The sequence below is a fragment of the Haliaeetus albicilla genome, chromosome 9, assembly GCF_947461875.1.
Source record: "Haliaeetus albicilla chromosome 9, bHalAlb1.1, whole genome shotgun sequence".
Taxonomy (NCBI): Eukaryota; Metazoa; Chordata; class Aves; order Accipitriformes; family Accipitridae; genus Haliaeetus; species Haliaeetus albicilla.
The window spans coordinates 2,154,974-2,167,616 of record NC_091491.1 but is presented as its reverse complement, the minus strand read 5'-3'; the positions used below and the strand labels follow the sequence as shown (position 1 = coordinate 2,167,616).

Sequence of the window (12,643 nt, the reverse complement as noted above, 5' to 3'; positions counted from 1 at the left end):
TGGTATTAATACTTGTAGGTATTTCTTTGCAAAATTCCTCTTGTGTTCATTCCAACAAAAGATGTTTTACGTGAGTGTTTCCCCCCCCCCTCAAAACCCAGTTTTTAATGCATCCTCAAATCTATAGAAACCAAAGAAGAGGGCGAGCCACAGTTTAACTCTGGATTGCTGTAAGCACACCAGCTGGATTTGAGGGGAAGATCATTCTTCCTGCTCCCTACAGGCTCTTCCAAATGGTCGATATCTTAATTGCTTGAAGAATATTTTATAAGTTATTTGGTGAGACATCTTTCAAATACTAGCCACAAAGGTGGTTTCACTTACACAGCTTCATTACGTTTAAGGCCCTTTTTGTCAACCTTTCAAGGCTTCTCCCGAGCCACGGGAAGGAAGATGTCACCCTGCCCCTGTATTTCTGAGGAGGAGCCCCCCCAGGCCAGCGCCTGCGGAGCTCGTACCAGAGATGACAACCTTCGGGTACCAGCAAGCAGCAAAAGCATTTTTTTCTAGCTGCTTCCTGGAACAAGCCACTTCACAGGTTGGTCAGATATGAAATGAGCTCTTTATTGAATACAAGGTTTGAATCTCAACAAAGGATTTATAAATCATTGCAAGAATTAGGGGAGTAAACAGTGTACTAAAGTCCATTAATAACACTTATTCTCATTGGATTTAAAATATCAGCAGTGACTCCAGCATAGCACAAACCAAAACAGTTCCAACTACTAATCGCAAAACCACTTCTAGAAATGAAATAACATTCGCCCAGAGGGCAGAATAAAGAATCACAATACAAAGAGAAGTTTTCTGACCACTTTTCTTCATAAAATTATGACATTTATATTTTAATATTCAGAACTGGAATTAAATACAGATCCAGAGAGAAAGGAAAAAAAAAAAATCTTTCAGAAAAAGTAGTTTGTACAATAGCAGCTTTTATTGAAAAGGCAGGTTTTGTTTCAAGTTTAATTAATCCAACATGTAACTAACTAGAAATCGGAGCATTCCTTGGGTTTTCACAAGCTTCTTCTCAACCTTAGGCTGAACTTCACTATCACTTCACGTAAACTGCACAAATTTCAAGGAAGGAGCTGCTCAAAACAAACCCAGGTGAAGAGAAGCTGCTGCCAGGGAGGGGAAGTCAGCAGAACGGTCAAGTGCAGAACGTTAACAATTCCCACGCCACAAATAACCTCCAAGCGGCTACAGCCAACACGGGTCAGCAAGCTTGGGGAGATACTCAAACCAAAACACGGCAACGGATGGGCAGGGGAATAGGCTGGAGCGGTCTGTTCGCTCCCCAGCACTCCTGCCACCAAGGAAAAACTGCAACACACGAAGATAGCACAGAAGCATCAGGAATACAACTGGGTAAAGCGATATATACATTAAATAACCAAGCGAACAATCTCTTAGAATTCCAAGTATACACAAATATATAGAAAAATCACTTTCCATAGGTAATCCCAAGGCAGCTCCAGAGAACACATACATTTAAAAAAAAAAAAAAAGAAAATCCCGTTTCTCTTTTCTAGCGAAAGATACATGCAGAAAAAGGAGTTACATTTATGAAATTCAACACAATCAAAGCGAAAGGCAGCGTGTCCATTAGCCTGTATGCAAAGGAAGCAGGGGAACATGGTCTGTCACAATGCACTGTAGAAAATACTGTAACCTTGGATACAGATTGCAAGGACACTGGGCTTTGGCTGGCAACATAATATCTGAGAAGATGCTGAATGCAACAGTGAGTCATTTTAATGACTAGGATATGTAAGTGAGATGATCCTCATTGTGCAACGCCTTTATCGAGGGTATCTACATGCAAAACATTTGGTGTATTCCCATGACGTAAAGGTGTTCGGTTCAGAAGAACGCTTTCTGCTTGCCACAAATGCAGTACTATTGCCTGCTGCTTTCCCTTCTGTAGGGAGCAAGCAAGCAGTAGTGTCATACTTCAGCAAGCTCTGCTGCAATTATAATTGTAAATGTCAATTCCTTATTTTTGTGGGCCAAAAGACACGCTGGATACATCTTAGACAGGGAACTTACTTGCTTAGCAAGTACAAGAAAAACATCACTGAAAAATGCTTTTATGACAATGCAGCTGGTACTGTATTTGAAATACCGGCTGCTGTAAGTTTCACATTGTGGCCTCTTTTATTTGTGGCATTCTCTTTTAATTAGGAAAAAAAAAATCCTATCTAGCTAAGTGTTCAGGAACTGTGGTGGAAACCCATGCTAACAATAAACTCCCTTTTCCCAATCTAGCATTTCATAAGCATAAGCCTTTGCATCAGCCAGATACTCAAAACCACTTGAGAAGTCCCCTTGCTAGCAGCAAGACAAGGCATTCGCTTGAAGTCAGACAACGCTTAAATGCTTCTGTAATTCAGGATGCAAAAGTGAGCACTGGCTTACTGCACTGAGTAGACCCCAAACATCAGTGGGAATACTTGCACTGGCGATGTATACAGCAGCCCCTAATTACGACAGAAAACAACCTATGTGGTCAAAAGCTATGGTGCTGACTGCTGTAACTATTTCACACCTAATAAATGAAATAGAGAGCAAGCAATGAGTGACTGGCCTTTTCTTGATAATTACTGGGCAACAGAAGGTAGGCAGTCACTGTCACACTATGGAAAACCTACCACTTGATTAGCTTGAGCTTGCGACTGGAGGCACAAGTTGCTTATTTTATGAATGAGCTAATTTCAGGCAGCAAGATTTATTTTAATTCGTGTAAATAAGGGGCCAGACACCTAGCACTCCTATTAGCCAAGATTCTTTCATGTGGTATAATTAATAGTTTAGTATAACCAAGCCTTTTTTTTTAAACACAAAGCATAATTTTTCCTCATTGTAATTTCTGTTTCAGCAAATAACCACTGGTCAGTGTCAGCTACTTATAATGGAGGTAAGATTAGCTTGGAAAAGCTGTTGATATCTTTGGAGAGAAGGGAGATTTTCTAGAGATCTGAGAAACTTAAGTCAAAGAATTAAGCAGCAAGTTGTACCCGATGGGATATACACCCCACTTCATTCACTGCACACTAAGACTGTATAGTGATAAGGCTCTTCATAATAATGCCATGAAGCTCCCACTAGGTTTAAAATTCTGTAAATAGCACTACAGCTGACTGCACTGTCGCCTGGATATTGTATCTGAAGAGAGAATCAGGTACTTTAGATGTACGGGTTAACATTTTGTGTGATAGTCTCTTATACTGACCTCCTTCTGTCCAGATAGATGTACCTACCATAAGCAACAAAACATCAGGTGTGCAATACCCTGCTTCAAAAAATAGCCTGCTTAAGACCACCAACTTCCAGTGCTAAATCACACCCATCTGGGGCAGGAGCTAAGGGCCATCTCGTGCTGCCAGGTCTAAGTCAGAGAAACACATTATTACAGATAGCACTAGACTGCACAAGTAACACGCAGGCATCCCATCACGAAAATCACATTAACGTACAAAAAAGGTAATAGAGAGAGAGAGGAGCAGACATGCTGTATCAGTGGAGTCCAATTTTCAACAGTGATGCAGCCACACAACTACCAAAGGGTCAGGTGAAACATAACAAATCATACCTGTAGTTCAGGACAAGTCCAAGGAAGGAGTTTGTCTATATTTACAACAGAGTAGCCAAGACTACAAGTTTTAAAATCCAGCTGCCTATATTAAAGAATCCAGATATGATAGGGAAAATTTAAAAAATTTTTCCAAGTCCTTATCCCCCAGCACTAACCACCTATGCATAGGAATACAGTATAATTTACAATACAGAACAGTGGAAGTATAAATATACAATGGCTCTCCACAGTCGCATTCCTTCTAAGTCCATAATTCATTTTGCCTTAAAGTTACTGTGACTCGTGCATTGTATGCATTGTAATAGTATAGTAGCAAATATTTAAAGAAAAACATCATGGTCCATATACCAAAAACATTAAAGAAAAGATTTGTTTGCAAATACGTACTTCAAGTATTTAAGTGGTCACTTCTACGCAAATCAGTGTAAGCATTTCAGTTTTTCTTGGAAGCTAGGTACTGTCCTCTCTCAGAGATTTATGCACTTGGTTAGCAGATTGGTTTGTTACAAAGACTAGCCCGCTTTCATCTTGAGAAAGACTGAAATGCCGCATTTTTTGCCACACTACATTTTTTTCTGGTTATTTCTGAAACACTGGCCATTTCAAGTGAAATTCTTCACAAGCAATTTGTATGCAACAGTGGCTTTAACCTGTTATGGTACAAAAATCAAACCGAAACATTTCAAACACTAACCACACCTCAAGCCCTTTCACTTACCCTACCACACCATTTACCCCAAGTGCCCTGCATTATTAGACCCGATACTCCATCTTCAGTGCAACTGCTTTCAGAGCAGGTCTGGCAAAATGAGACCTGGAGGCTTTGGCTCCACACAGTTGATCCAGAAATTTGCACAGCTTGCATGGTATTGGTGCCCTCCGTAGGCCAGCTTAAAGTTATCCGTTTCCGAATTAAAGGCCTAAAATAACAAGAATTGAAACAAGTGTGACAGTCTCATCTACCCCAGGCTCTAGAAACTAGAGTGTAAAATGGATACTGCACAGGTATTACCCCAGAATGGCACGGCATGGCAGAACCCTCTCACTCTGAACAGAGCACCCAATGAACAATATTTTATTTTAGTCTGCAAAGTGTTTGCAGGTGGACAAAATCTCCAACTCCAACCATCACACCTGATGCATACTTTGCCTGTTACACCCTGTATCAAGGGAGCCATCTGATTAGCAAGCTGTCTGATCTGACACCTGGCAACTAACTCACCTTCTTTTGTGCATCTTCTGCTACATATCCATGCAAGATAAAGGCTTGTTCTGCCAGTCAGTAGATAACTACTGCATTTATTTCACTGGGTCAAATTTTGCTGTGATTTAGGCAGGTGCAATTCTTTATATTAGTGTTGTTTCAGGTTGAATTTGATGTACTTTCTTCTGTTAATTGAATCTGCTTTACAATAGGAGCTTCTGAACAGAGCGTGTGAAGCCACGGACAAGCTTAAAACATCTCGATGTTTGTTGCTAGGAGATACTTTCCAATGCTTCACAGCTACCTATTTAAAAAAAATATTCTAACCCTGTTCCCCACACCCTGGATTTCCTGCAGAGATTTCTAAAAATGCCATTGCCTACTACATATAGCCAAAAGTCAATATTTGTAGCAAAAAAACCCCTACAGTTCCCCCTCTTCTGCAACAGACACACAGGGAGCTGCAAATTCAGAAACTCACTGCAGTGAATTTTCTACCACACAACAGAAGTAGCACAAAACCAGAAAGCTATTCACAAGATACAAGCATGCAGACAAGACAAAGGGGAGGCTCTAGAGCATGTTAGTTGATCAGATCAAGTGTTACGGTCACAGAAAATGACTGGAAGAAAAGGATTAATGATTGGTACAATTGAGAATGACAGCTGAAAGCCAGTTAGCAGTTCAGCTTTCCACACTCAACTAAGAATGATTCTATAAAGAATATGTTTTTTACAGATTCATACTTTTCTAGGAAGCTCTTCCACAGGTTTCTCTTCTTTCTGAAATAATGTTGAAACCAAAAAGTCAGCAAAACTGCCGATATATGTTAATGGGTTGGCATTACTCTGTACATATCCTGGGATTCCCTCCCAGCTCTGCTAATCGCAATAGTCCCCTCCTGGTGATCCTCAGAGATGCATTTCATAAAGAAAAGTCATTAGAATATTTTTATTTTTACATATATATATATATACTTTTAAAGTCTTAGTATCCCAGTTTCTTCCCCATTATGAACAATTTAACTCAACCTTTTATCCACATCTGTGTCATACCCAAAGCCCAATGAATACAGGACACTGATTTTCTGAGTCCCATCTATAGGTCAGATTTTGCCTTTGCCACTTCCAGTTATAAATTATAGCCATGAAAATTTTTTAAATACACCCAAGGCCTAAATGAAAGCCCAAACTGTAATTTAAAAATTAGTTTAACAGTAGAGGCCATTATACTTACTTTACTTCTTGAATCCACGTTTAAGAGGCACACTCCACAGGCAAGATCTTGGGCATTTTTAATCCCTGGACGCAGCATACAAGAAGAGAAATCCAGCGAGTTTTCGTCTGGCTAAAGAAATGAGACAATAAAATTTAGGCATTTTCAGTAACTGAAAAAGTTTCAGACATCAGGATAAAAATTATCGATCTGGTTGCTACCGAGAGCCATGGTATCACACCAGCAACACGGCAGGGATGACATATTACATTTTCTCATAAACTGATGTGTGATTTAATCAGAGCCATTAGTATGTATTTGCAATCCTGCTATGCAATCTCCGTCAGCATTAATTTATAACACTCAAGCTCTTGAAAAAGGGTTAGACTACAAAGGAACGAATTCTTAAGTTCCATGTTCCCACATCAAAAGGGGAAGAAACTTCTGAGGACAGAGCCCAGGAGGCGGCTGCTACATTTCAACTGCAGCGTATTAAGAACTGGACGAAGATAAACAGTGGTATGCAACGACTATTTGTGCAGCTGCAAGGAAACAAGGCATCGGCCAGCACAGCTTTCACTAGTTAGCATTTGAAGCGGTGTCTGTATCACTGTTTATTGTCCTGAATTCCATAATATTGCCTGGTCAAAAAAGGGCAGTTGTTCTTCTTTCTGAAGGTTTTTCGGAATCTAGAATATGGCACAGCAGTACAAAATGGGATATTAAGGTTAACCAAACCATAGAAGAATTACGGCACCAGCCATACACAAGCTCAGGTTAAAGAGAGGCAAAGGTTGGGAGAATAAGCCTGCATATAAGTAATAAATGAACATAGTCACTTTTCCAGTACATCATCTTACATTTCAGCCACAAGATGAATGGTAATTTAAAACTTTGCATAAGGATGGTATAAAACTGTTGACATTTTGCTTGAAGATAGTAGTGCAAATAAAAACAATGACTAGAAATGCAAGAAGCTTAAAAAAAAGGTGTGATCCTAGAACACGTGTACTCTTAATCCACACTCTAGGTATGCTGATCACGTTCTCCCACTGAATGGCTGGAGAATAATTGGAATCCTGAAAAAAACACCCCTTAATCTTTAAGTAGATCAATCAAATTAATAAAGGCACTCTAATATTTGTTTACCAAATGCATGAGTGAAGCAAATGAGAAGGTCATCCCGTAATTTGCAGTGAAAAACCACAAGGCTGTGTATAAAATTACCTTGTAACAAAATCCTTTAAAAGATAAAAGTAACCTTTCCAAGCACATGCCTCTGAGCTAGAATACTTCTCTCTACTTAACTGGCAATTCTGCATCATTTGGGATCGGTGACTGCAATACCAGGGAAAGAAGGTATGAGTTCCACACCTTCCAGTGACCCAGGTGGGAAGAGAAACAGGAAGGGATGATTCTGAGAGCTGTGGGAGTCTCTGTCTCTTAGATAACTTCAGAGGTACTCTGTGTGTGTATGAGAAGTCATTATTCGCAGCTCCTAGTATATTTAAAATTTATCTGGACCGCTGCAGCTTGGTGAACACATGGCCAAGCTTTGGACTTTAAGGTAATCCCTGTAATCTTCCAAGGAAAAGCACTTTAAGAACTAAATTTTAATCCACTTGCTTAAATCAGCAGACGATCCCAATAGCTTTTTAGATTGTTACTATCAACAATGCCAGAGTTCAAACAGATGAATCCCAGTCTATCAACTTCATCTTTCAAGCAGTAAAATATTGAAAGTATAAATTTCATATTATGACAGGCTTTGGTGCAATAGAGGACATCACCAAAAATACCTGCTTGCCACCGCTGATTGTACTGGAGAGGTTTAAAAATGTGTAAAAGGTGTGTAAAAAGGGACTGATCATTTATAATACCTGTTTTGCAGGGAATGACAGTGAGCTAAAGATGGCTATTTCAAGCAGCAACCAAATACTCTGGGTCTTACTTACAAATGAGTCTTTATTGGGAAGCAAAAATCTTTAGTGGCCATAGCTGCATTGCAAGAAGGAAGCCACAAATCAAAATGTTCAGTGAAACCATAACCATGGTAATGATCTGCTTATTGATGCTTGATGCGATGTACTGGTACTAAGATTTAAAGACTCCTTAGGTATATACTGAGTTAAAGGGATCCATTATGCAAGATGATATCAAGCACCCACAGATGGATGATTCCCTAAAAATATGAGTTTTACCATGGTTAAAGAAAGTAATTTTGCACATTGTATTTCCTGCAACATACATACACAAAAAAGTGCAAGGTATTTAATGGCAAAGTGATTTTCTTGCCTTCTTATTGTGTGTATTCTGTACCGGGCCCCAGCGTGCCCCTCTTTTCCCCAGCTCCTTTGCAGACCCTTCCCATGGGGTGCTCCTTCACTTAAAGGCCACCCCTCAGACAGCCCCTCACCGTCTCTCCTTGTCACACTCGCCCAGTCACATAGAAAGCTCGCAAGCTCCTACCAGACTGTCTCAGAGCAATTGAGCTTTTTCTGGCAGTTCTATTCAGAGGAGGAAAAGCTCTTTAGTGTGTAGCAGGAACCAAAGCAAACTTTGGCATTTCCAAATGCAGACAGAAGGGAAAACAGTTTAGTTGTTCCTGTGTTGCTACATTGTGTGCTCTTGTATTGTGAGCGTTAAAACTAACTGCAGGGGTATTACAAAGACAAGATCTGTCCGCGTTATTCTGGCTTCATAAAATGGCTTATTTAAATTTTACTACATTTTCCTTATTGGGGAGGTCCACAGATACACAGGATCTAAATCATTAAGACACTAAGATAAAGTCACGTTTGTACATAAATAACAGTTTTCTTACACAGACCTTTAAACTGGATTTCACAAACAAGTGCATTTCCATTTTGCAAAAGAAAAATACAAACTGTAAAGTTAGGACACCCCATGAAGTCACTTTACATGTAATTATGACATTTCTTTTAATAAAGACATAGCTTATTTTTGGTCTTACCGTTAAAGCAGCAAGTGACATGAAGCTTATTAGGTTGTTCCACACTTTATCAATATCCTTCAGCAGCTGCTGGAGTTTCTCACTACAAACAGCAGTTGCTTTGATACCCAGTTCAACTCTCTTTGTTACTCTGTAGACTTCAACAACCCCTGTTGATATAAAACACAGTGGAGGATTCCTGAAACTTTAACTCAGAAATAGCACAAAATAGGCATGGCACATGAAAGGTGGTCATGGACGGTTATTTCAAAGTGGTGGTTACATTTATTTAGCAGAAGAGTTGTTCATTATTTCAGCACAGGCAAAGATTAAGCTAAAAAATAATACCATTTTGGAAAGAGTGATTATATATTACCGTTATTCAGAGGAGAACTTTCAGTGTAAGAGACATGGTAAATTAAAACATACCTAGTAAATATTCCATGCCTTGAGCAGACTGGATAACTTCAGTGCAAACGGATGAACTACTTATTCCATTTAAGGTATCATTTGCTTTCTTTATGACCTGGTGGAAATGAATTTCATAAAATGATGGTGTTCTCTACCTTAAAGTAATTATTATGAAGAAGATTGTCCCCAACAGAAACTGTTATACAGAAAGGGAGGCACATTAAATAAGAAATAATTGCCATACTCCATCACATGGTTTTATATATTCATGCCGTAACTGTAAGTAGATCAGGGGAAAAGTATGAACATTTAAAACCTTAACATATTCCCCCAAATATTTTCATTACCAAAATAATAGTTTTAAGAGTACATATGCATTGCTATCTAGTTTAATAATAAGATTCATGGTTTTGGCTAATGCTCAAATGCAAAGAAGAAATTTTAAGGAAAACTAATTTGGCTGTGAAGCATCTGACACCCGTTACCAGAAAATTAATGGCCCCCCTGCACAGCACATTAAATAAGCCTGTTTCTCAAGAAGTGCTGAAGAGCCAGATGCTGGTATCAATGCCCAGAACAACATACCTTACTGGGCACCCAAAATGCAGGAACACCACATTAACTAGTTAACTTGAAGATTTAGGCAAAAGCCAAACTAATCACAAATGACAGGGAGATTAGTATAGGATCTTTAACTAAGGACCTAACGCTTCTGCTGTGTGACAGCTTTTGGTTTAAAAACTGTAATCCGCTTGGGCTGATTCCCACCCTTTCTATGCCTATACGATCTTAAACGCTGAGTGAGGTGGCACCTACAGGAAGGAGGAAAAGGTTTTGGATAAGGCTATACACTTACTTGCAGGGCACTCTCCAAGCATCTTTGCCATTCATATGCATACCTCTCACTTTCCTATTTGAAAGAAAAGGACAGTCTGAATCTTGCTCCTACAGGCATTTCCCCTTCACATATCACAATAGATATACAGTAGACAAGTATTTTAAAAGACTATTTGCAGATCAGCTATGTAAACTTTTAACATGACTACTCCTAATTTTCCCCCCATTCTTTAAATGTTCTCTTTGCACCTGAACTTTAAAATTTGATTTCTGGGAGGTAGAACTAGTTTCAAAAGGAAAAACATACATGAATGGGTAAAAAGTTTGCACTGCACATACCTACTCCCAACACATTTGTTACACGTCTGCTGTTCTAGAAATGGGGATTAGCAGAATTTAATCTGAGTCCTTTTACCAACTATTCTCAAGATGAGCAAGAGAAATAACTACCACACAGCCAAAAAGTTAAGCCATTTCCCAAAGCCAATGGTCTCAGTGCCAAAGCTGGGATTAGATTTAAATCATAACTAATTTCCAGTTACAAGCTTAGACTGCAAGGTCAAGTGATTCTGACTGACTTTCAGACAACAGCATTTTTTTCCCACTTCACAAGACTTTAAAGACAGGAGAGAAGAAACCTCCTTTATGAGCACTTTCCAGTCCAAACATCTAACCTTACCCAGATTCCATCTTAGAATCATACCCTAAATTCAAATAGCTGAAGTTCCAAAGAGCTGGGATACAGAATACCCTTGATATGACACTGACGAAAATCACTGCCAATTTACTTGTATTCCAGATAATTCCTTACCTCAACTTCCCCAGTCAAGTCTTTGTATTTGTCTCTGATGACAGGCAAAGCAGGCTTCTCACTTAGAGTATTTGAACGATCTCTAAATGGCTGTTCCAAAACTGGTAAAGGTGAAGAGCGACTTATTTCTCGGTCACCTAGGCTTAAGCTCCTTTTATGAGACCCTAAAAAGTTAGGATATAAACAAGTTAGTCTTTTACTCATAAAGGCATAGCCTATTTAAAATGAATAAAGTCATAGCAAGGGTTGCCCTACTACTCCAGAAGAACAGTCTTCCATTTACTCGGTGACTGGTGCAAATTTCCCCAGTTCCTCAATACTTACAATTTTTTGGCACAAAAATTTTTTTCTTCTAGAAAGACACCTGCTCCAAACACAATAGAAATCAGTGAGAAGATTCAGTTTGTTTCTAGTAGCCTTCGGAACAATCCCCATTGGCTAATTGATGATTTGATTAGAAAAATTAGCCTTTGATTAGCACATGCATTATGGGCTTCCTCCACCCTGAGCAGGCTTACCTTGAACAGACAGGTCAAAGGTAGCCAGTTCGCTCTTGATCATTTCTTCACTAGATTTCACCTTGCCTTGAGAAGTTGCCACCAAGAAGTCAAACTTGCTGATTTTTGGCTTTTCACTTTGGAATTCTCCAAAGTCATCTGTGGACTCTCTTCGCAGTTCAGAAGAGATACCAGTACCAAGGAAATCTGCCTCTTGGTTTGTGTCAGCTGCTGCTGCTGCTGCATCCTGTGCTTCTGATGAAGGTCTTGCAAAATCACCAAAGTCTCCAATGTCATCGTCACTTGGACCGCTGGATATTGGTCCAGAGTCTTTAAAGTTTGCAAAGGCTGCAAAGGAAACATCCTGTAAAGCATCCTCACTAGAAAAGGTTGTCACTTTGGAAACTGTTGTCATGGTAATGTTTTCTGAACTGCCAAACAAGGTCTCCTTCTTCTGAAGAACAGAAGTAGCCGCAGAGGATCCACTTCCTGAAGACTGGACAAAGGAAGAGAGCTTCTTGCCCTGATGAATGTCTTCTTTGTCGGACCAGTCATAGCTTGCCAGGCTGCTGACTGCAGACCCACTGTTATAGCTTCCAAATGGGGCACATTTTAAGTCATCTATATCTGAGAAAAACAAACCCCTACAATTAGAAGCTGAAGTTCAAACGTTAATCTCTCTACACTGTATAAAAACAACAGCAACTTGCTAAGAGTCCTAAAGAACTGCAAGAACAAACATAGTGAATTGTTGTTTCAATGAGGCTTACACTAGAGTTTGCACAAAAATAATCTGAAAAATACCTAAGCATTTAATACAAAAAAAATTCCCCATCTAATAAACGTAAGCCCTGACCTTTGAATATTGCCTTGTATTTTAAGCTGAAAGTCACCACCCCATTACAGGTAGTGAAGAAACTCTAAAAAAATAAATGTTTCTAGACAGTACAGACTGCACAGATCACCAGTTCAGTTTTCTGATGCTGGCTGCAGAATCTACAATCAAAATGTAAACATTAGCAACTCAAACATCTTATCGCATTATTTCATCTTATCAAAACCAACCACACAGAAGACTGGGCTAACTTTTCTATTCCTTCCGATAAAGTATTAATAC

The 12,643-nt window shown here is 39.3% G+C and overlaps 1 protein-coding gene across 6 annotated transcripts in view; it reads right to left on the bottom strand.

Annotated features, from left to right (window-relative positions):
• Positions 1-543: 543 nt before the first annotated feature.
• The window catches only part of SYNRG (synergin gamma), a 44,637-nt gene continuing 32,537 nt past the window's right edge, over positions 544-12,643 (bottom strand). For 4 of the 6 annotated variants that reach the window (XM_069790925.1, XM_069790927.1, XM_069790929.1 and 1 more), the window contains 8 exons: positions 11,548-12,153; positions 11,030-11,193; positions 10,238-10,291; positions 9,400-9,496; positions 8,992-9,140; positions 6,039-6,149; positions 5,549-5,584; positions 544-4,518 (listed from right to left, as the gene is read on the bottom strand). In XM_069790925.1, coding sequence (XP_069647026.1) covers positions 4,387-4,518; positions 5,549-5,584; positions 6,039-6,149; positions 8,992-9,140; positions 9,400-9,496; positions 10,238-10,291; positions 11,030-11,193; positions 11,548-12,153 — 1,349 coding nt within the window. In that variant the 3' untranslated portion in view covers positions 544-4,386. The remainder of the gene's footprint in view (positions 4,519-5,548; positions 5,585-6,038; positions 6,150-8,991; positions 9,141-9,399; positions 9,497-10,237; positions 10,292-11,029; positions 11,194-11,547; positions 12,154-12,643) is intronic. The other 2 variants (XM_069790926.1, XM_069790931.1) reach the window with 1 other exon arrangement.